This window comes from Taeniopygia guttata, chromosome 11 (assembly GCF_048771995.1).
Source record: "Taeniopygia guttata chromosome 11, bTaeGut7.mat, whole genome shotgun sequence".
NCBI classification, from domain to species: Eukaryota; Metazoa; Chordata; class Aves; order Passeriformes; family Estrildidae; genus Taeniopygia; species Taeniopygia guttata.
The window spans coordinates 9,815,804-9,835,507 of record NC_133036.1 but is presented as its reverse complement, the minus strand read 5'-3'; the positions used below and the strand labels follow the sequence as shown (position 1 = coordinate 9,835,507).

The window sequence follows — 19,704 nt, the reverse complement described above, 5'->3', positions numbered from 1 at the left end:
GTGTTGTTGGATGATCCCGGTGTATCTGGACAATCCCGGTGGGTTCAGAAGATCCTGGTGGATCCGGACGATCCTGATCCCGGTGTGTCTGGACAATCCCGGTGGATCCGGACGATCCCGATCCCGATGGATCCGGACAATCCCGGTGGATCCGGACGATCCCGGTGTGTCCGGACAATCCCGGTGGATCCGGACGATCCCGATCCCGGTGGATTCGAACGATCCCGGTGTTGTTGGACGATCCCGGTGGCTCCGGAGCCTCCCGGTGTTGTTGGACGATCCCGGTGTGTCCGGAGGCTCCCGGTGTGTCCGGACAATCCCGGTGGGATCCAGAAGATCCCAGTGTTGTTGGATGATCCCGGTGTGTCCGGAGCCTCCCGGGGTCGCGGGTTCCCTTGGCGGCAGCGCCACCTGGCGGCGGCGAGCGGGGAGCGCCGCCCGCGGCTTTGCCAAAATTTGGCTTCGAACGCGCCCAGGTGGGGCCGGCTGGAGCCTTTCTTGGGGCTTCTTTATTAATTAATTTTTAAAAATCTCTTTTTAAATGCCTTGATTTTGTTTTCATTTTTCCCTTCTGGCATCCGGACCTGTGAGGGGGAACATTCCTTTTTTCCATCTTCACGCCAGGTGAAACTCCTTTATGGAGCACTTCTGCATCAAACCTTTCCCAGATGGGAATAGCTGGCACGGAAAAGCACGGAGTAACCCATGGATACAGGCACCTGACACAGGATGCTCTCAGATGGGGTTGATTATCCAGATTTACAGAAAACCTTGGAGACTTAACCTGTGGGAATAACACCTGGAATCTTAAACGGGTATTTGGGATGCCGAGGGATGAGTTTGGCACCAAGCTCTTAGCAGGTATAAAGGCTGAGATCCGTAAGAATCGGTGGGTGCCTGGCTTCTCCCTCAAAACCAAAATATTTGGGATCTGTGGACCTCAGGGGATCAAACAGCAGCTCTTGTCACTTTTGGAAGGTGACTTTGATTTCACAATGCTTTTGGGAGGCCACACCTGAACATCTGTTCCCTTTCCAAGCGTAACTCCAGCCTGATGCTCTGCAGGAAAAGGCAGTGCTGGGATGCTCCTGGAGGATTGAACCCTGCCAAGGAATCCTGGCCATGAGGAGTCATCCTCAGGGATCAAACAGGAGGATGAGAGGAGCCCCCAGAGGAGCAGGAGGTGCTCCCAGTGCAGCTCTGCAGCTGGAAGCTGATGTTATTCCCAGAAATTCCCACATTGCTTCCACGAGTGAGGAAAGGCACGGGCCTGCCTTGTTTTCTTAAATCACTTTTCCTGTCAGAATCCAGTAAGGAATTAAAACCAGATTATTCATATCAGTGGTTGGACTGGGTGATCCCAGGGGAGGGTTTTCCAATCTAAATGATCCTGTGGGTTTATTATTAATAAAAGACAATAGAAGGAATAAATCTTATTGATCTTCTGGCTCAATATCCAGATTTCCATTATCACAGGTGCCCAGAGCAGCTGTGGCTGCCCCGGATCCCTGGCAGTGCCCAAGGCCAGGCTGGATGTGTTTGGAGCACCTGGAACGGTGGAAGGTGTCCCTGCCATGGCAGGGGTGGCATGAGGTGAACTTTGAGGTCCTTTCCAACCCCAACCATTCCATGAATCAGAGGTTGCTCTGCTTCATCCAACTTCTAATAAATATTCCAACTCCAGTCTTGAACTAAATTTTTGCAGGGGAGCTGCAGATCCTTTGGTAGGTTTCACTGAGGGGGTCACGGTGCCATCAGGAGGGATTTCCTTTCCTCAGAGGTCACCTCAGAGATCTCTGGAACGAGCAGCAGAGAGCAAATGGCAATTCCAGAGGTGAACCCACCTCGGTTTAACCATGGGAAGGGACGTGAGGACACTGGCAGTGCCACTTGGCTTCAGCAGTGAGAGCACAGCCTGAGCACAGACCTTCCTTTATTTAAAGACTCAAAACCCCTGGAACGGCACAGAAAGTGCAGCTCTGTGGCTCGGCTCAGCTTCAGGCTAATTACTGCAAAAATAAGCAAACACACCTGGAAAAGCAGGATGACATGGCCTGGAAAGTTTTGCAGGGACTTTGGGGTACCAGGAGTTCATTTGGAGCAGAATTTGCTGCAGCAATTGAGTGGGGGTGAAGAGAAGTCCCCGCAGAGCAGCAGCTCCAGAGGGATGGAAATCCACACTCCAGAGGCTGAGCAGCGCAGGTGCCTGGAAACACTCGGAAAACACCAGATCCCTCTGGAAAAACACAAATATGGCTCCTGTCTGAACAATTACTCACTCTGAAATCTGAAGGAGTGGTAGCCATGGATATGGCAATGCTTAGAAACGTGGCAGTTTTCACCACATCAATGTTTCCCTTCTCCCCCTGGCCTTTTTTTGGATCCTGTTTAACTGCCCTGTGTGTTTGCTTTATTCTTTAAGGAAAGGTAAACCTGGCTTGGCTCAAAGTGTGCGATGGGTGGTTGGTAACACATTTGTGTGACTTGGAGACCTCTGGAGGTGGCACATTTGGGGAATAATTTGTGTTTCACGTCTTGTCTCCCAGAGCAGCAGCTGTGGTTGGTCCCTGGAAAGTTCTGGAGCAGTGGGATTCAAGGCTCCAGGTATCCCCTGGGAGACAAAATGTTGGAAACATCAGTTTTGTCACAGAGAAAAGCCCAACAAGGGCTTGGCTGAGGTTTTTTGAGAGTTTTTTCTGATTTTCTGGCCTGTCCTCGTGCTGGTTTCCAAAGGACTGGGAATGCCCAGTTGCCTCCAGTCTATCAGGAGCCATCTCTGCATTCCCATCTGTAAAATGTGGATGCCCCTGGGGCAAAATTCTGTGAAAATTCTGGGGTAAAAATTCTCTTTGGTGCCTTGTCTCCCAGAGCAGGAGCTGTGGTTTATCCCTTTGCATACCAAGGTGCTGGGAACCTTGATGGAAAATTCTGGAACAGGAGAACCAGTGGGATTAAAGGCTCCCAGAGCCACCCTGATGTTCCAGGTATTAAAAATCCCATTGGGAACATCAGTTCTGTCACACAGAAAAGCCCAAGAGCGGCTTGCCTGAGGTTTTTTGAGAGTTTTTTCTGATTTTCTGGCCTGTCCTCATGCTGGTTTCCAAAGGGCTGGGAGTGCCCAGTTGCCTCCAGTCTATCAGGAGCCATCTCTGCATTCCCATCTGCAAAATGTGGATGTTCCTGGGGCAAAATTCTGGGAAAAAAATTCTCTTTGGTGCCACAGAGCAGAAGATGTGGCGCTGGGAACCTTGATGGAAAATTCTGGAACAGGAGAACCAGTGGGATTAAAGGCTCCCAGAGCCACCCTGATGCTCCTCGTTGGGAACATCAGTTCTGTCACACAGAAAAGCCCAAGAGGGGCTTGGTTGGAGGATTTTTAAACTTCTGCTGATTTTTTGGCTTGTCCTGCTGTTGTTTTCCAAAGGGCTGGGAATGCCCAGTTGCCTCCAGTCTATCAGGAGCCATCTCTGCCTTCCCATCTGTAAAATGTGGATGTTCCTGGGGCCGCAGCAGAGATGGAGCTGAGATAGATCCATATCCTGAACTCATTTCTCCCAGGCACTTCAGTGGGATGCCCAGCCAAGAACAATGGCAGGATACACGACCCTAAACATTCCTGCAGGGCTTTGAAAGATGAAAAGCAGAGATTTTGCTACCTATGTCAGAGGAGGGGCAGGGAAACGTTGCATGATGTTTATAGCAGCCATCACGGACATTACACATGGAAACATGGGAAATGCTGCCCTTTTCTGGGAGGGAGATAATCTTTAAGAGATGCCAACCAGGAAATCAAAGCATTTGGTACACAACAGCCTCCCAAGCAGGGGGGTTTGCCCAAGGAACGTGGCCACAGCCACAGATGTTTCCTCCAGAGGCAGAAGTGCTGTGAGGGGCTGTTCCTTTGGAGGAACCGGAACGAGAGAAATCCCTGCACACGCTTTTCCTCCCCCTCCTCACCCCTGTGGAGAAAAAACAGCCCCAGTGCTGGAGTTTTCAATGGAAACATTTCCCTAAAAGCCGTTTGTTCCTCCCTTTGGAGCAGTAGAAGATGATGAAATAATTTAAAAAAAAAAGCATACACAAAATAAAGGCATGACTTGGAGACAATGTTTAACCATCCCTTTCCTGATTTTTTTTTTTTTTAATTGGGATAATGGGATAAAACCTCTGTCCTTCCAGGCTGCTTCTTGGGAGGGGATCAGGGAGATGCTGGACCTGGATGTGAGATGCAAGAAAAAAGCCTTGATGGTGAGAGATTTTCTTCTCCCCTTTTTCCTTCCCTGGAAACAGTCTCTGACTCCTGCAGCTCAGAGCCTGCCCAGCTTGTTTACTGTTGTCTTTGGTGGCTTGAAGCTGTGTGGCCTTGTCAGTGTTCCAGGAAACGCATGGACACGGCTGGCTGGAGGAAAACCCTCACGCCTGTGCAGTTTTGGGGTGGCACAGAGCCACCCCGGCCTCATTGTTAGCAGATTCCAGCCTTGCCTCACTGCTCTGTGCCACACACCACGCTGGCACTGATGGCTTCCCACAAAAACCCCCTCCAAAGTCACCCTGTCCTCCACCACGGGGCTGGTGGAGGCTCCATTCAGCCCGTGCTGGTTTCACTCTGCATTTCTGCCACAAATGAGGGTAGGGAGGAAGGGAGAACGGCCCTCGGATGGTGACGTCCCTCATGGAACACCGGTGGTCAGTGCTGATCCCAAACCCAGCTCCAGGGGGTCACTCCAGACAAACTTCCCCCACTGAACCTTCAAAAGCAGCAACAGCAGCTCCACAGCAGCATCCCAAGTGTTTGTGCCATGAAAGGAGCTGGAAAGAATGTGCCTGACCACATGACAGGCGAGGACATCGGGCTGAGCAGAGAATAGAGAGCCTCAGCCTGAATTATTGGGAACAAAGTTGGCTCAGGAAAGCATTTCCCATTGTGCTGCTGAACGTTTCTTCTCATCACACAGCTCTGCCGTGCTAGGGATCACTTCACTCCCTATGAAAAGGGGATCACTTCACTCCCTATGAAAAGCAGAGCAGAGATCTATCAGCAGCATTTCAGACTTTTCTGCAGCACCCAGGCACTGCTTTGCCACCGTTGATGGTTTTCTGGTGAGTCTCAAGCAGTAAAACTGGGCCAGGAGCCACCTGAGATGAGGCACATTTTGTGTCTTTGTGCACAGGTCACAGCTGCAGCAGGTACAGAATGAGGAATTATGGCTTGAGTCAGTATTCTGCTCTTTAAAGGCTGTTCATTCAGGCAGAGAATATTTCAGGGTATGGATTTTATGGTTTGATTGTTGGTATCTTGCATAACCTTGGTCTCAACCAAAATAAAACATCAGCAGGCTTCAATTCCTTGAGATTTCTTATAAGAGCAGAACCCAAGGATTCAATAAAATCTCTTGCATTTCAGAGTTTTGGGGACTTACAGAAATCCCTCCTGACTCTGCTCTAAGTGATGCCTCCCTGAGCATGCCGAGAGCCTGGAACAGCTCTGACAGAGGCAGGCTGCCCCATTCACTTTTCCTACACCATCCCTTAGGTTCCTTTAGGGTCAGCCCACAAGGGAAAATCCACATCATACAGCTGGAGACACCAGAAGGCCGTGCAGGGCTGTGCCTTGGCCACTCTTGTGCTTAATTAATTTCCTTTAATTCAACAGCGCTTTGGCAGCTGGCACTGAAATGTCTTTTAGAGCCCCATCCCTGCCCCTGCTTCCATGGCTCTCCAAGGTGGAGCTGCACTGATTTCAGAGAGGGATTCACTGACTGGGATGGCAGCACCTGAATAACCTCCATCAAAAATACAAGGATCACCGCAGCATTTTTCCAGTCCATTCAAAATGCTAACTAGCTTAAGCTTACAGTAATTATTTTTTTCCTAACCACAGTTCATAGAATCATAAAAGTTGAAAAAGAGCTTCAGCATCATCAAATCCAATCAGTGACCCATCCCCACCTTGTCACCAGCCCAGAGCTCTGAGTGCCAGGTCCAGCCCTCCCCTGGGCACCTCCATCACCTCCCTGGGGAGCCCATTCCAATTCCTGACCACCCTTTCCATGAAGAAATTCCTCCTGATTTCCAACCTGTTGCATACCCCTAGTTAGCATCTCCTCACATCATGGTTTAGAGTTTAACTCTCAGCTGAGAAAGCAACAGGATGTTGGGTAAACACAGGGAAATGTGGCAGTGAAATACGTGACAGAAAAAAAAAAAAAGTGACAGGCTGGAAAGAGCCAAGATTTTGGACACTGCTCACCTGTGGCTTCACCCAGAACCACAGCTGCAAACAGAAAAACATCCAGATGTTTGTCCAAACAAAACTGGCCCCTGGCTGCAGGCTGGGCTGGCAGGAAAGCAAGCAAACTTACCACATTTACAGAACACATAAACAGATCTGCACTGAAACTCAAGATGGGAAGAAAGGAAAGAAGGTAGAGGATGTGATTCCCACAAATGTGACCAGAAAAGGGTGGTCCCACCTGAAATGCACCAGGGGAAGTTTGAGATCCTGAAGTTTTCGTTGGCAGAGTCATTGGCTTTTAACTGCTAAGGTCACCTGGACATCTTCAGCAGAGCAAGAAATATCCCAGAGTCAAAAGGAACAGCAAATGATCTCATTACTCAATTTGCCATCATCTGGAAAGGGCAGGCAGGGATGGATAATTATTTTTTTGCTTTTCTTTCCTCTGCTTTGGAAGCTGATGATGCAGGCAGTGTGTTTGGGCAGTAACATAACCCAGGAAGGCACAAGCCCTGAAATGAGACCCAGAGGGTTTTGTGCAGTGCTTGTCTGAATTTGGGCTCAGTGATACTGCAAATCACTTGGAGCTGTACAAAGAATGGAATGGAACTACTGATTTTTTCCAGATCCTTTGCTGACCTTACAAGAAGTTCACAGAATGACAGAATGGTTTGGGTTGGAAGGGATTTGAAAGATCATCGTGTTCCAACCCCTGTGCTGTGAACAAGGACACCCTCCACCACCCCAGGGTGCCCCAAACCCAGTGTCCAGCCTGGCCTTGGGCACTTGCAGGGATCCAGGGGCAGCCACAGCTGCTCTGGGCACCCTCCCAGGGGAGGATTTCTCCCTGAGATCCCATCTAACCCTGCCCTGTGGCAGTTTGAAGCCACTCCAGGGCCATGTCCAGTGTCTCTCTCCATCGGGAGGAGGAGTCAGTTCCATCTGCAAAGTTCTGAGCTCACCCCTGAACAATTCCACCTCTCTGTCCCTTTCCTCCATCCCTCTGCTCATCCTGCTGCCTCCTCTGGACTCTGCCAGCAGCTCCTTGTCCTTCCTCTGCTGGGATCCCAGGGCTGGATGCAGCTTTCCTTCAGCCCTTCCCTGCAGAGCCACATGATAACGCTGAGAACTTTTTATTTAATACTGAATAAACGTCTGACCCTCAAGGCATAATAATCTGCTTAAAATATACTTAACAGTACTCCCTGGCTAAAAAAAAAACAACTTTCCAACTGTTACTTTAAAGAAAAAAAATCCATTTAGATGCTTACTTTGACTACATGCCCAGCATCACTGGCAAAAGTGCTTCTGTTTAAAAAGGATGGTTGGGCCAAAATTTAACTTGTTTTTCAGGAATAGGAAACCCAAGGGGAAAAAAAATGGTAATAAGAGCCATAGCAGATAAATCATTATTGGCCATTACAGTGGAAGGGAATGTTCATGTCCAGGACAGTGCCTGGGAGCATTTTCACCTGGAGAAGTTGGGTGGTTTGGTCTCACCCTCCTCACTGATGATGGGGAAGAGCATCAGGGATGCTGACACAGCATCAGTCTCCAGCAAATTCCCAAAGAATTCCATGCCAGACTAAGCACCAACAAGTTCTGACCATGGTGTGCCTGCTTTTCATTTCCACTACAACAACAACAATAATATAAATAATATTATAAATAATTATTATAATAAATTATTATTATTAATGTTATTTTACAAAGGCAACGGAATCACATCCCATTAGAAGAGACAATCAGAAAAAGCAGGTAATTATAAAATTATATAGCTAAATTATAACATTGTAATTTTATGATTATTTGATCCATCAGAAAAGCAGTTTTGGGGAAAAGCAGAGAAAACTGGGATTTGTTTTCCTAAAGTTTACCAAGGGCTGATTTAGCAAAAAGCTGAGAAAAAGGTACCCATCTTTCCCACCAGCTCTTACTAGAGCTAAAACTAAACCAGTGTTTCCACAGCCACTCTTCAAGGCACAAAAAGGAAAATCTCTGTTCATTTTTATAAAAAATAAATTGAAAACTTCCAACAGGCAAAGCCCATTTTTCAGTAAACAGAACTGTCAGCCTTAGGACAGGTTCCTGCTGCTGGCTTTTACCCTCACAGGTATAAAAGGTCTGACCTTAATGAGTGACTGAACCACCCTGCTGCAGGTGCTAAGGCTTTAAGCCAGGCTTAACAAAACCACCAAACAGCACCAAAAGCAGAGTGTGGCTACTTTGTGAGCAATTATTTACAGAGAAATGGCTCCTCTGTCACCAGTGGGGACAAACCTTTGCATGTCCAAGAAAAGTTGTGCAGAAATTTAGTTTTGTTAAACCTGAATGTTACAAAAAGAACTTAAAACTTCAGGTTGGCTTCTCACAAAACAATGAAAACACACTTTTTTTTTTTTTTTCTCCTCATTCATGACCATTGATTCCTCCTTGCCCTTTGCTCCTGTGGCTCTTGGCCAGCTCCACTCTCAGAGCATTGCCCCCAAGGCTCAGGCCTTGCAAGGAGGACACAGCTCTGTGTGCAGCTCCCTGATCCCTGTAGTGCAGGAAAGCCCTGTGCTGTGCTCCCTGCCACTTCAAGCCCACAGGAACCACCTGCAATTCCCTCAGGGCACTTTTCAGCTCGCTCACTCTCAGGCTGCCAGGCAAGTTCCCCACAAACACAGTGCTAATTGTGTCAGATCCCTCGAATTTGGGATTTTCAGGATCATTTTCCACATGGGGCTCTCCCACTGGAGCAGCCTGTGCTTGGGGATTTGCAGCCATCACCTTCTTGTTTGAAATTGTTCCTCTCTTGGTGTTTGCCAGGGCTGGCTGTTCATCCTGGAGGGTGACATCCTTGCCAGCCTGCTTCTCCCTGCTTCGAAGAGTCTTTAGGATGGGGATTTTTCCCAGCATCTCAGAGCTGACCTAAAAAGGAGGAAAATAATAATAATAATAATATTATAAAAGGATTTCTTGCCTTCCAGAAAAAGATGATGAGCATCAGGGCTCGTTTGTGCCATAAAAAGAGAGGAACTTTATTATCCTGCTGCCACACACAGTGTCAGAGCATTCCAAATGTTCCTAATTGCTGCTCTGATTGGGAAGTCTCCCTAAATATACACTGCAGGACAAAAATAAACATTAGTGGCTCTTGAAGTGAGCAGCACAACATGGATCCAGCAGGCAAATCCCAACCTGAGTCAGGATTATTCAATTTGACATTTATTTATCCGAGTGCCTTCCGATCTGCATTCTCCCTGTCCTCCCTCTGTGTTTGCTTTGACTGAGAGCCCGTGCTCCTGCCCTGGTGAATCCATCCCAATCCCTGGCATGGCACAATTCCACACAATCCCCTGCCCTGGCACAATCCTACACAATTCCCTGGCCTGGCACAATCCTACACAGTCCCTGGCCTGGCACAATCCTACACAATCCCCTGGCATGGCAGAATCCTACATGATTCCCTGGCATGGCAGAATCCTACACGATTCCCTGGCCTGGAAGAATCCTACACAATTCCCTGGCATGGCAGAATTCCACACAATCCCTGCCCTGGCAGAATCCTACACAATCCCCTGACCTGGAAGAACCCTACACAATTCCCTGGCCTGACAGAATCCTACACAATCCCTGCCCTGGCAAAATCCTACACAATCCCTGGCTGGCAGAAGCCATCCCAATCCCTGCCCTGACAGAGCCCTACACACTTCCCTTTCCTGGCAGAATCCATCCCAATCCCTGGCAGAATCCATCCCAATCCCTGCCCTGACAGAACCCATCCCAATCCCTGCCCTGCCAGAACCCCACACAATCCCTGCCCTGGCAGAACCCATCCCAATCCCTGCCCTGCCAGAACCCCACACAATCCCTGCCCTGGCAGAACCCTACACAGTCCCTGCCCTGGCAGAACCCCACACAATCCCTGCCCTGGCAGAACCCCACACAATCCCTGCCCTGACAGAACCCATCCCAATCCCTGCCCTGACAGAACCCCACACAATCCCTGCCCTGCCAGAACCCCACACAATCCCTGCCCTGACAGAACCCATCCCAATCCCTGCCCTGACAGAACCCTACACAATCCCTGCCCTGCCAGAACCCATCCCAATCCCTGCCCTGACAGAACCCTACACAATCCCTGCCCTGCCAGAACCCCACACAATCCCTGCTCTGGCAGAACCCATCCCAACCCATCAGACACTTCCATTCTCAGAGCTCCTGGTGCTCTGCTCGCCCAGCACAGGATATCCCGTGGGCTGGCTCACACAATGGTGGAAGCTGCAGCAGGAGCGTGCCTTGGAGCAGGGTTCCTGTGGATGTGGGCCCAGCTGGAGGCACATCCCCTGCTGGGGGCACATCCCCTCTGTGCCATCCGACCTCCCACACCAGCCACAGCTCCTCAATCCCACGTGGATCTGCTGGAGCAGGGAAGGGAAGCGCTCGGACACTGCGCTCCCACTGTGAGCCCGTTATTCCTTCCTTCTGTCCATCCATCCATCCATGCCCTGCTCCCAAGGAGCTTTTCTGTTAGGGCTCTTCCTCTCAGCAGCTGAACCCCATCCATGTGAGGCATGAGATGCCCCAGGCTGCACTCAGACACTGGCAGGAAATGCACTGGTTCCCCAGCTCATGTGGTTGAGTTCTTGGCTTGCACACTGAGCTTGGAAGGAGGAGGAATTCCTGCTTGGCTGCTGGACAAGTCCAACATCCATCAACACCAGATCCAATGCTGAAATGTAGGGAGCAAAACAGAGCCTGGGGAAGCAATGCCTGAGCTAGCAGAGACCCAGGCTGGTAGCCCAGAACGGGAGAGGGCCACCACCCTCAGCAGGCTGGACTGAGCAGCACCAGGATATCGCAGCCAGCACAGCCTGCAGAGCTCCAGCTCAGACCTCACCCAGCCCAGAGCCCCTGAATGAATTCCTGCTCCTCCAGTTACAGCCACAGCCAGCCTGGATCTGCACAACATCAAGCTCAGCTCCCTGGGGACAGGGGCTCAGCTCTGAAGTGACTCGAGGAAAAGCCAAGGCAGGGTGGGGGCAATGTCAGGATGAGGTGACAGGCAAGTCACTCAACAGAATTCTCTTAATCTTCTGAAGAGCAAACAAGCAGGATTTATTTCAGGCTGGAACTAAATAAAAACATAATCTCCATAAAGCCTGTGCTGGTTCTGCTAACACAACATCAAACAGCAGGATTTGCTCTGGGGATTGCTCCAGGAGCCTCCACACACACAAAGGTGCAGAGCATTTCCACATTTTACCGAGTTATTATTCTGTGGATGCTGGGGCTGATTTGTTTTTCTCAGCCAGGAATTCCAAGTGCTGTGTGTGACAGCAAGCTCCCCTTCCCTGAGTGATACAACATCAAACCAAGGGCTGAAGGATCTCACTTTGATTGTACTGGCCAACAATTAAGAATGTTTGTTGTCCTCTGTCAAATTTGGATATGAAATGTAAGCTCTATGCTAATTAAACCAAACAGGAAAAACATTTTTCTGTTCTCATGCAACCAATCACTCCTGGCCCCAAAGCACAACCCAAGAACAGTTCCTTTCATCCTGAAATTAAACTCAGTTGCCAAGGCACGGGTTGGGTGTTTGGTCAGAAAGGGAAATGCTACCAAGGGCAAACCCTCAGGGCTTTGGAGATTAGGGCAATCAGAGATGGGCACTGAGAGGATAAACCCTGGAATTCCCAGGCTTTCAAGGACAATCCAAGGGCAGGATTTAGATAATCCAGGGAACAGCATCTCTAAGAGACTTCCACCAGGCATCTCCTCTCACTAAGTAGATTTTGGCATCAGACTGCAGCTCTTGGAGCTACTGTTTCAGGCTCCTGGCAGCCTCAGGAAGATGCAGTGACAACAGCATTTATGTTTTAGGAGGAATTTCTGCACAGAAGGGGGGATTAGACATTGGAATTACTGCCCAGGGAGGTGGTGGAGTCCTCATCCCTGGAGGTGTTTATGGAAAGAGAGGACATGGCACTCAGGTGTCTGCTCTGGGGTCAGTCACAGGTTGGGCTTGGTGATTTTGGAGGTGTTTTCCAACCTCAGTGATTCTGGGATTTTCATAAGGGCTATGAACTATTTTCTTTAAAGTTCTGATCAAACACACCTTTAAAGTTCTGATCAAACACAGTGATTCTGTCATTCCCTCAAAACCCAGCCCTGTGCAAACACAACAGCAACAGACCTTCACCAAAGCAACAAAGGCAGCTGATTTAAGACTTCTATTTTTTTGTCTTAGCAAAGAGCTGTAAAAAACATCAGGCAAATTCTGACACTGTCAGCTGACACCCTGCTGTCACAAGAGGCACAGAGGATTTACCTTGAGGGCTTTTTTCTCTGGGCTCTAGGAGAACATTTCAGCTGGGTCAAACCTTCTAAACCTGTCCCTGTTTTCTTCCACTTTTATTCCATGGAAAGGCAGAAACTTGATTTGGGATTTCAATTCAACAAACAAATCCATTGGGTTTTGGGGGTGAGAACTAAAAGGGCAAAGGGGGCAGTGGGTGGCAGGGGAGAGGAAAAAGCTTGTTCTGCTCTGTTGCAAAAGAGCAAACAAAAGAACCCTGTGATAGCACAATGTGTTGCTAATTACAATAATGCAAAAAGTTCCTTTTGTCCTGTGAGCTGGGGAGGACTGCAAGGATTTATTTCCACGTGGAGAGAGGCCAAAGATATTCCTGCTCTCTTTCAAACAAGCTGCACACTTCTGGGTGCTGTGCTGGCTGGTCAGTCCTCCCTAGCCTTGCTTAGCCCTATCCCTGTCCCTACCTACTGCTTTTGGCTAAACCAGAATTTAAGGGACATCCCAGCCCAGGTCTGGTTGATCCATCTATGTGAACATGGGCAAAGCCAGCACTGGAAGCTTCCCCCATCCCTTCAAAGCCAAGGGCAGAACATTTCCTGATGTTTTGAAACTTTGGATTGAGTTTGGATTTAGCTTTTCTAGTGAAACCACAGCTGATGTTCCCTATCATCCCCTGACCACCAATTCCCAGACCAATTCCACCCTTCAGCCCTCTGGGGTTGGCCACAAGAAGTGCTCATGGGTCTGTGCCATAAACTCTGAAGTGATTTGGGTTAAAAATAACTCCACCAAAGGCAATTAATCATTTAATAATCCCTGCCCTGGCTGGGAGAGCCTTGGGGAAAGAGGACAGCAGGCTGGATAAATTCTTCTGGCACACAATTACTGGGAAAGGAGCTGAGGAGGGGAATGTGGTCCCTTTCTGACAGAAACCTGAGGAAAAAAGTCCTGGATGCTGAGTGCCAACATAAATCTCCCAACAGCATCCATGCTATGACACCTGGTTTGGTCCTAAAACCTGGTGGCAGACGGACTCCTGAGCATCCCTGCTGGAGCACCAGGGCTCTCCTCACCCTCTGCCCTCCCAGATCTCTGATCAGAGCCACTTCCCATATCCTGCTGTGGAGAATGAGGATTGTCCTGTGTCAGAGTGAGCAATGCTGACCCCTGAGCCAGCCCAGGCCAAGGCAGACAGCACCGAGATTTCCCTGGAAGCACTGCAGTCCTGAGGGATGGGATGGGATGGGATGGGATGGGATGGGATGGGATGGGATGGGATGGGATGGGATGGGATGGGATGGGATGGGATGGGATGGGATGGGATGGGATGGGATGGGATGGGATGGGATGGGATGGGATGGGATGGGATGGGATGGGATGGGATGGGATGGGATGGGATGGGATGGGATGGGATGGGATGGGATGGGATGGGAGGCTGTCCTTATCCTATTTCACTCTGCTTCCCACAGCTCCTCATCTCAGTGACACAGGAACACCTGGATTTTGTGAGACCCCACCTGGAATCCCGTGCTCAGCTCTGGTGTCCCCAGCAGCACAAAAACACGGAATGTTGGATCAAGTCCAGAGGAGGCCACAAAGTTGGCAGGAGGATTGGGACACCTCCCCTGTGGGGACAGGCTGAGAAAGCTGGAATTGTTCAGGCTGGAGATATCCCAGCTCCTTCCAGGATCTGCATGGGCTACAAGGAAGCTGGAGAGGGACTGCTCATCAGTGACAGGACAAGGGGAATGGCCTCAGAATGGACGAGAGAAAAATTCAGTTTAGCTATAGAGAAGGAATTGTTCCCTGGGAGGGTGGGCAGGCCCTGGCACAGGTACCCAGAGCAGCTGTGGCTGCCCCTGGATCCCTGGAAGTGTCCAAGACCAGGTTGGACAGGGCTTGGAGCAGCTGGGAAGGTGTGCAGGGGCTTGGAATAAGATTCTCTTTCAAATCCCTTTCAACCCAACCCATTCCATAATTTTAAGATGAAGACTGATGCTGCTGCCCTGGCAGGCTGCAAACAGCACCAAACATCTCCAGTGCTGCAGATCCATCAGCCCTTCCAAACAGGTGAGCTAAAGCTGTTTGCAAGGCTCATCTCAGAGGGTTCTGACCCCAGATTGCTCAAAACCTCCTTGGGACAGACCCAGCTTTTCATGCTGTGTCCTCGTTTCCAGGAGCTCTGAGCAAACAGGGATTTGTGGCACAGACAAGGCCGGGGCAGCAAGGCCAGCACGGCTGAACATTTTATCATTCGCTTGCACAAAATGTCCAAATATGTGCACACAATCCAAGGACATATTTCAGGGAGCTGGCAGCCCGTGGAGCCTGCTGGTGTCCCTCAGGAGAAACTTGTGCAGCCCACACTTGGAATCCACCCGTGCATGCCGGGGATTCTGCAGCGAGGCTCAGCTTGGCAAAGGTGCTGAGATGTGGGGAAGCATTCCCTGCCCCCAGCATCCCAAAAACCACCCCAAAACAAAGCCCTGCCTACACTGACTGCAATTTCAGTGGCAAAATCCTTCTGCTGAAGGATTTGCCAGCTTGGATGGGTGCATTTTTTGAGCTTTTCCGTTCTAAATGCTCTATCACACACCCAAAGATGTTTGCTGTCAGAGGGTTTCCATCTCTGCCATTGGGATTCCCCCCACAGTTCATTTCATTTATTTCATTTCTTTTCATTTTAATTCTTTTCCTACTGCTATAAAATTCTCAGCAAAAGAATTATTTCAAAACCAAAAGGAAATGCTTGCTAAAATATAGTGATTTTTCCACCAACTACTCTCCTTTCCCTCTTCATGAACCCAAATATTTTAATTTGTCTGTACAGTTTCAATTTATAATAAGCACAGCACAAATAACTTGATAATTGGGACAAATATAATAGCCAGTGTCCCAGATAAAGATCACAGTTACCCATAGAAAACATTAAATGAGAAAGCAAGTAGCTTCATGAATTTACAGTTCCCACAAACAATGGGTTGGATTTTCAAGGCAGATGAAGCCAAATTATTCTCCACTGGCATCCAAATAAAGTTTTGCAGAGTGCTCAGCTCTCAGCAGCTCTTGCTGCCCTCCAGTACCTCAAATTGATGTCCCAAAACTGTGACCTCAGAGGCACAAAAGTCCCACAAACACCCCCCCAGCACTGTGGATTTAAAAGTGTTTCTGGAGTGCTTGATAATGATTCTTTGGTATTGATGGTATTGTGGCTCTTGCACTTCCTTGAAAGTCCTTCAACAGCTCAGAACACACAAGAGCACTCCAGGAAAATGCAGCCAAGGATTTGTTTGCACCTCCTTCCCTCAGGAGCTGAGGGTGCATTACTGGCAGCACATCCTTACAGCAATCCTTAGCTGTAATCCCATATTTGCAAACACCTGGATTTCAAACTCCTAAACATTCTCCTGGCCTCATCCAGCCCTGCTTCCCAAGGAGCAGCTATTTTTTTAAACAATGAATTTTTCACCTCACAAGTCTTCACAAGGAAGTTAAGCTACTCTCTGTTGACAAAAGCCCCTGTTTAGAAGTGGATGATTTATTTACTCACTGCCTCTTGGTTCATTTAGTTTTGCTCTGAGGAACAAGAATGCACCAGCAAAGCCAGGATTTGAAGGAGAAAAGGATGGAGAGAAAATGATAGAGAAGTAGCCAGGAAAATCCAAAGAGCAAATACTTAAATAGCCCCTATCAAATGCTGCTTTTTCACACCCTGGTGATTAACCAGACCTCCCACCTCCAAACCCCTCTGTGCAGAGCTGAACATTCAGATACCACCCGAGGCACACAAAAAATAAATGGCACTCATTTCCCTGGGGGATCATGGCAATTTCTGCTTCATGCAGACACCACACTTTGTTCTGGTCCCAAAATGACAGAAAAGTGATTATTATCCCTGGTCTTCTCCAGTATTCCTATTTAATCCACACAGCTCCAAACAAAAGGTGTTACATCAACACTCAAATACAAATAAAGGGTCAATCTGTGCTCCACTCTCAGTGAAAGCTGCAAAAAATTCAGTTTCTGCTAAAGGCACAAAAAAAGAAATAAAAAAAGTGTCAGCAAGGCCACTTACTGAGAAGTCTGACACCAAGGCAGACAAACTGATCAAAAATATGTTGGCAGGATGGATGGAGCACAAGGGGTAGGCCTTCAACACAATTACATTCAATAATATACTAAAAAAAATACAATTCAAAAATAATTCAATGGAAAAAATGCACTAGGACAGACAGAGCTGTTATTTATTTATTTATAACCTCAAATCCTCAACCACAGGCAGGGTAAAATGCTCTCCCACTATTGGAATAAAAATAGTCCTGGCTAGAATTTGTTTGTTGTAGATACATTACCTAAAGGAATTTAACTCTTTTAGCTGGTTAGCAAATTTTAACAAACAACTTTTGATTTCCCTGGGAATATTGCCTTAAAATTCCTCAGTTTCTGCAAGATGTGGGTGCACAATTCCTCATTTTGGCATTCCTGCTGTACTCACTCATGCAGGATTGTGTCTGCTCCCTAACTGGACGATTTTAGAAATGAAAATCCAATGACAAAGAAAAAGTTTTCCCAGCAGGAACCTCCAGTAAAACAATTCACTCGAGGCTTTCCTGAAATTATTTGGGAAGCTGAGGAAGTTTCTGTCACTGGGCAGGAGGAAAAGGCCAAATCCATAACAGAGGAACTTCCAATAAAGAAAGATTCATGTTTAAATCCCTGTTCTCCCACCTGAAAACGAGCTCCAGCCACAAATTTATCCTTGGAAAGTGAATCCACTGCAGAAACAGGGATGTACCAGCAGCAGGTTTTGTTTTCCTTTCACAACCAGAGCAGCACAGACTTTACCCACCAATTCCACCCCTCTAGGACAGCTCCCACTATCCCAAATTGCTCCAAGCCCATCCAGCCTGGCCTTGGACACTTCCAGGATGGGGCAGCCAGCTCTTGATAATCCATTGGAAACAGCAACCTCAGATGTAGGGAAATATCTCTCCTCCTCACCATCACCCCTCAAACCCCTCTGCTCACAGATGCTGCTGTTTTGTTTCACCTGACAAGCACATCTGCTCTTTCACCAAGTATTTCTAATTTAAAAAATAATGTTTCTATATAAAAATTGAGGGTTTATCAGTAGGTTTTTGATATCTATAAGCCACCAGCAGCAAAGGTTTAAGATTTAACTTGATTAAGATTGAACTTGCCTTGTGCCACCAGCAGCAAAATGTTTAAGATTTAACTTGGATGAAGATTGAACTTGCCTTGTGCCACCAGCAGTAAAAGGTTTAAGATTTAACTTGGATGAAGACTGAACTTGCCTTGTGCCATCAGCAGCAAAGGTTTAAGATTTAACCTAAAATTGAACTTGCCTTGTGCCACCAGCAGCAAAGGTTTAAGATTTAACTTGATTAAGATGGAACTTGCCTTGTGCCACAGTATTCCCTGAGGTTTTGGTCGTTTGCAGTTAGTTTGGATAATCCTTGTTGGAGTGAGGATGTAATCCACAGTTAAATCATGATCACCCAGGAGCTCCTCTGCTATGTCAAGCACCTACAAGGCAGAGATTTGGTTAAGCAGCTAAAAACAAACTCCCTAAAGCTGTGCCCCATTCCTGTTGTCTTGTCACATGAAAATCCATCAAAGACAATAGGAATAAAGATGCCAAACCAGCTTCATTCCATGTCTCCTCTCCAGACAGAGCAGGAAGTGTCCCAGAGCTCCCTCCCAGCTGCAGAGGGGATATTTGAACATCTGAGCTCACCTGGCAGTCGTGCACGATGGTAACCACAGGTGTGTCCTCCTGCACTGCACCCATGGACACCATCATTGCATATTCCATGTCTGCATAACCTTCCCCTTTGCCAATTCTCCAGCCTAAAGTACAGAAAAGTGGAAAAAAAAAAACCAAAAACAAAAACAAACAGCACAGTGGAAAGTTGTTGTTAAAATGGTGTAATTAACCCAGCAGTCTGCAAGTTGTAACTCTGGAAAAAATCAGATCAGCATCTCTCACAGAGTGTAGCTTTCCTTGAAATCAGCACTGAAATGAAATAAAACATCAGTTTCAATGACTCCTAAAAGATCCCAGAAGCTTCTTATTCAGAATAAACAAATTCAAAGCAGTTAAACCAGCAGTTTATTTAGTAATTGTATTTAGAACCTTCTATTCATGTCCAACACAGGTTAATGTGGGTAAAGAGGAGCCTGGGTCACACATAAAAACCGTGTTATTTTAGGCAAGGGATAAAGTCAGTGGAAAATTTTTCAGCACCAGCAGGTTTCCAAAATACTAGAAAATGCAAAATCTGATCCCCAGACAGGTCCTGAATCAGCAGGTCTAACACAAGTCCTTTCACACAGCCTGTGTGTGAGCCTGCATGGATTCCTGTCAAACACAAACAATTGCTTGCCTCAAGGGCTTTCCTGAAGGCCAAAACATCTCTGAGCCCACTGCTGTGTGCCCACTGCCTCCTGAGGCATCCCAGCTTCATGCAGGGATGGGAGCAGGGATGTGGCACACACAAAAGAGCCAAGACCACAACTCAGCTCCAAGGATAAATCTGTCTCTGCCACGTGGTGTGGCCTTCCTGCCACTGTGCTGGGACTTGGGACTGTTATAAATGAAAATTAGTCTAGCTAAATTAAAAATGAAATAATAAAAAATTGATTTAGGATGGAATTCTCTCTGAGCCAGCCACAAGGAAAGAGCAGTGCTGAGCCCGGGTTCGGTGCTGGGTGAGTGACAGGAAGGAGCCTCTGGCAGAGGTTCCCCTGGACACACACACACCCTCCTCCTGGACCCTGCAGTTCTTGTGGGAAATGTTCTGCCCGAGGCCAGGATTTCAGCAATCCACCTTTTCTTTCTATTCAGAGTCCCACATATTCATAAAGCTCTTTTCCCATCCAGGTCCAGGTGTGGACGATTTTTCCCGATCCAGCGATCCCAATCTTGGGTCCTTTCCAGGATGATCAGCTCCCAGGTCCTCTGGTATTGATCAGCTCCCAGGTGTTCCAGTATCCTTTTGGGACAGCCCATCTCCAGACTGGCCACATGTATTAAATTGTAAATGAGGCATTGTCCAAAAAATAAAACCAGCTCTGGTGTAACCGAATATGTGTGTGGGGGCAGCTCACAGTGCTGGTGTGTGTATTTTGTAACAACTAAATA

General features: G+C 47.9%; 1 protein-coding gene across 4 annotated transcripts in view; it reads right to left on the bottom strand.

The window, feature by feature from the left end:
- MTHFSD (methenyltetrahydrofolate synthetase domain containing) overlaps positions 1 to 19,704 on the bottom strand; it is a 29,083-nt gene that overhangs the window by 4,119 nt on the left and 5,260 nt on the right. For 2 of the 4 annotated variants that reach the window (XR_012057702.1, XM_072934248.1), the window contains exons 5-7: positions 18,298 to 18,410; positions 17,961 to 18,086; positions 9,008 to 9,148 (exon numbers count right to left, since the gene is read on the bottom strand). Coding sequence is in view for 3 of the 4 variants with exons in the window: in XM_072934248.1 (XP_072790349.1) it covers positions 9,008 to 9,148; positions 17,961 to 18,086; positions 18,298 to 18,410 (380 nt within the window). In the remaining variant the exon portion in view is untranslated. Of the gene's footprint in view, positions 1 to 7,907; positions 9,149 to 17,960; positions 18,087 to 18,297; positions 18,411 to 19,704 lie in introns of those variants that run through there. The other 2 variants (XM_041718569.2, XM_041718570.2) reach the window with 1 other exon arrangement.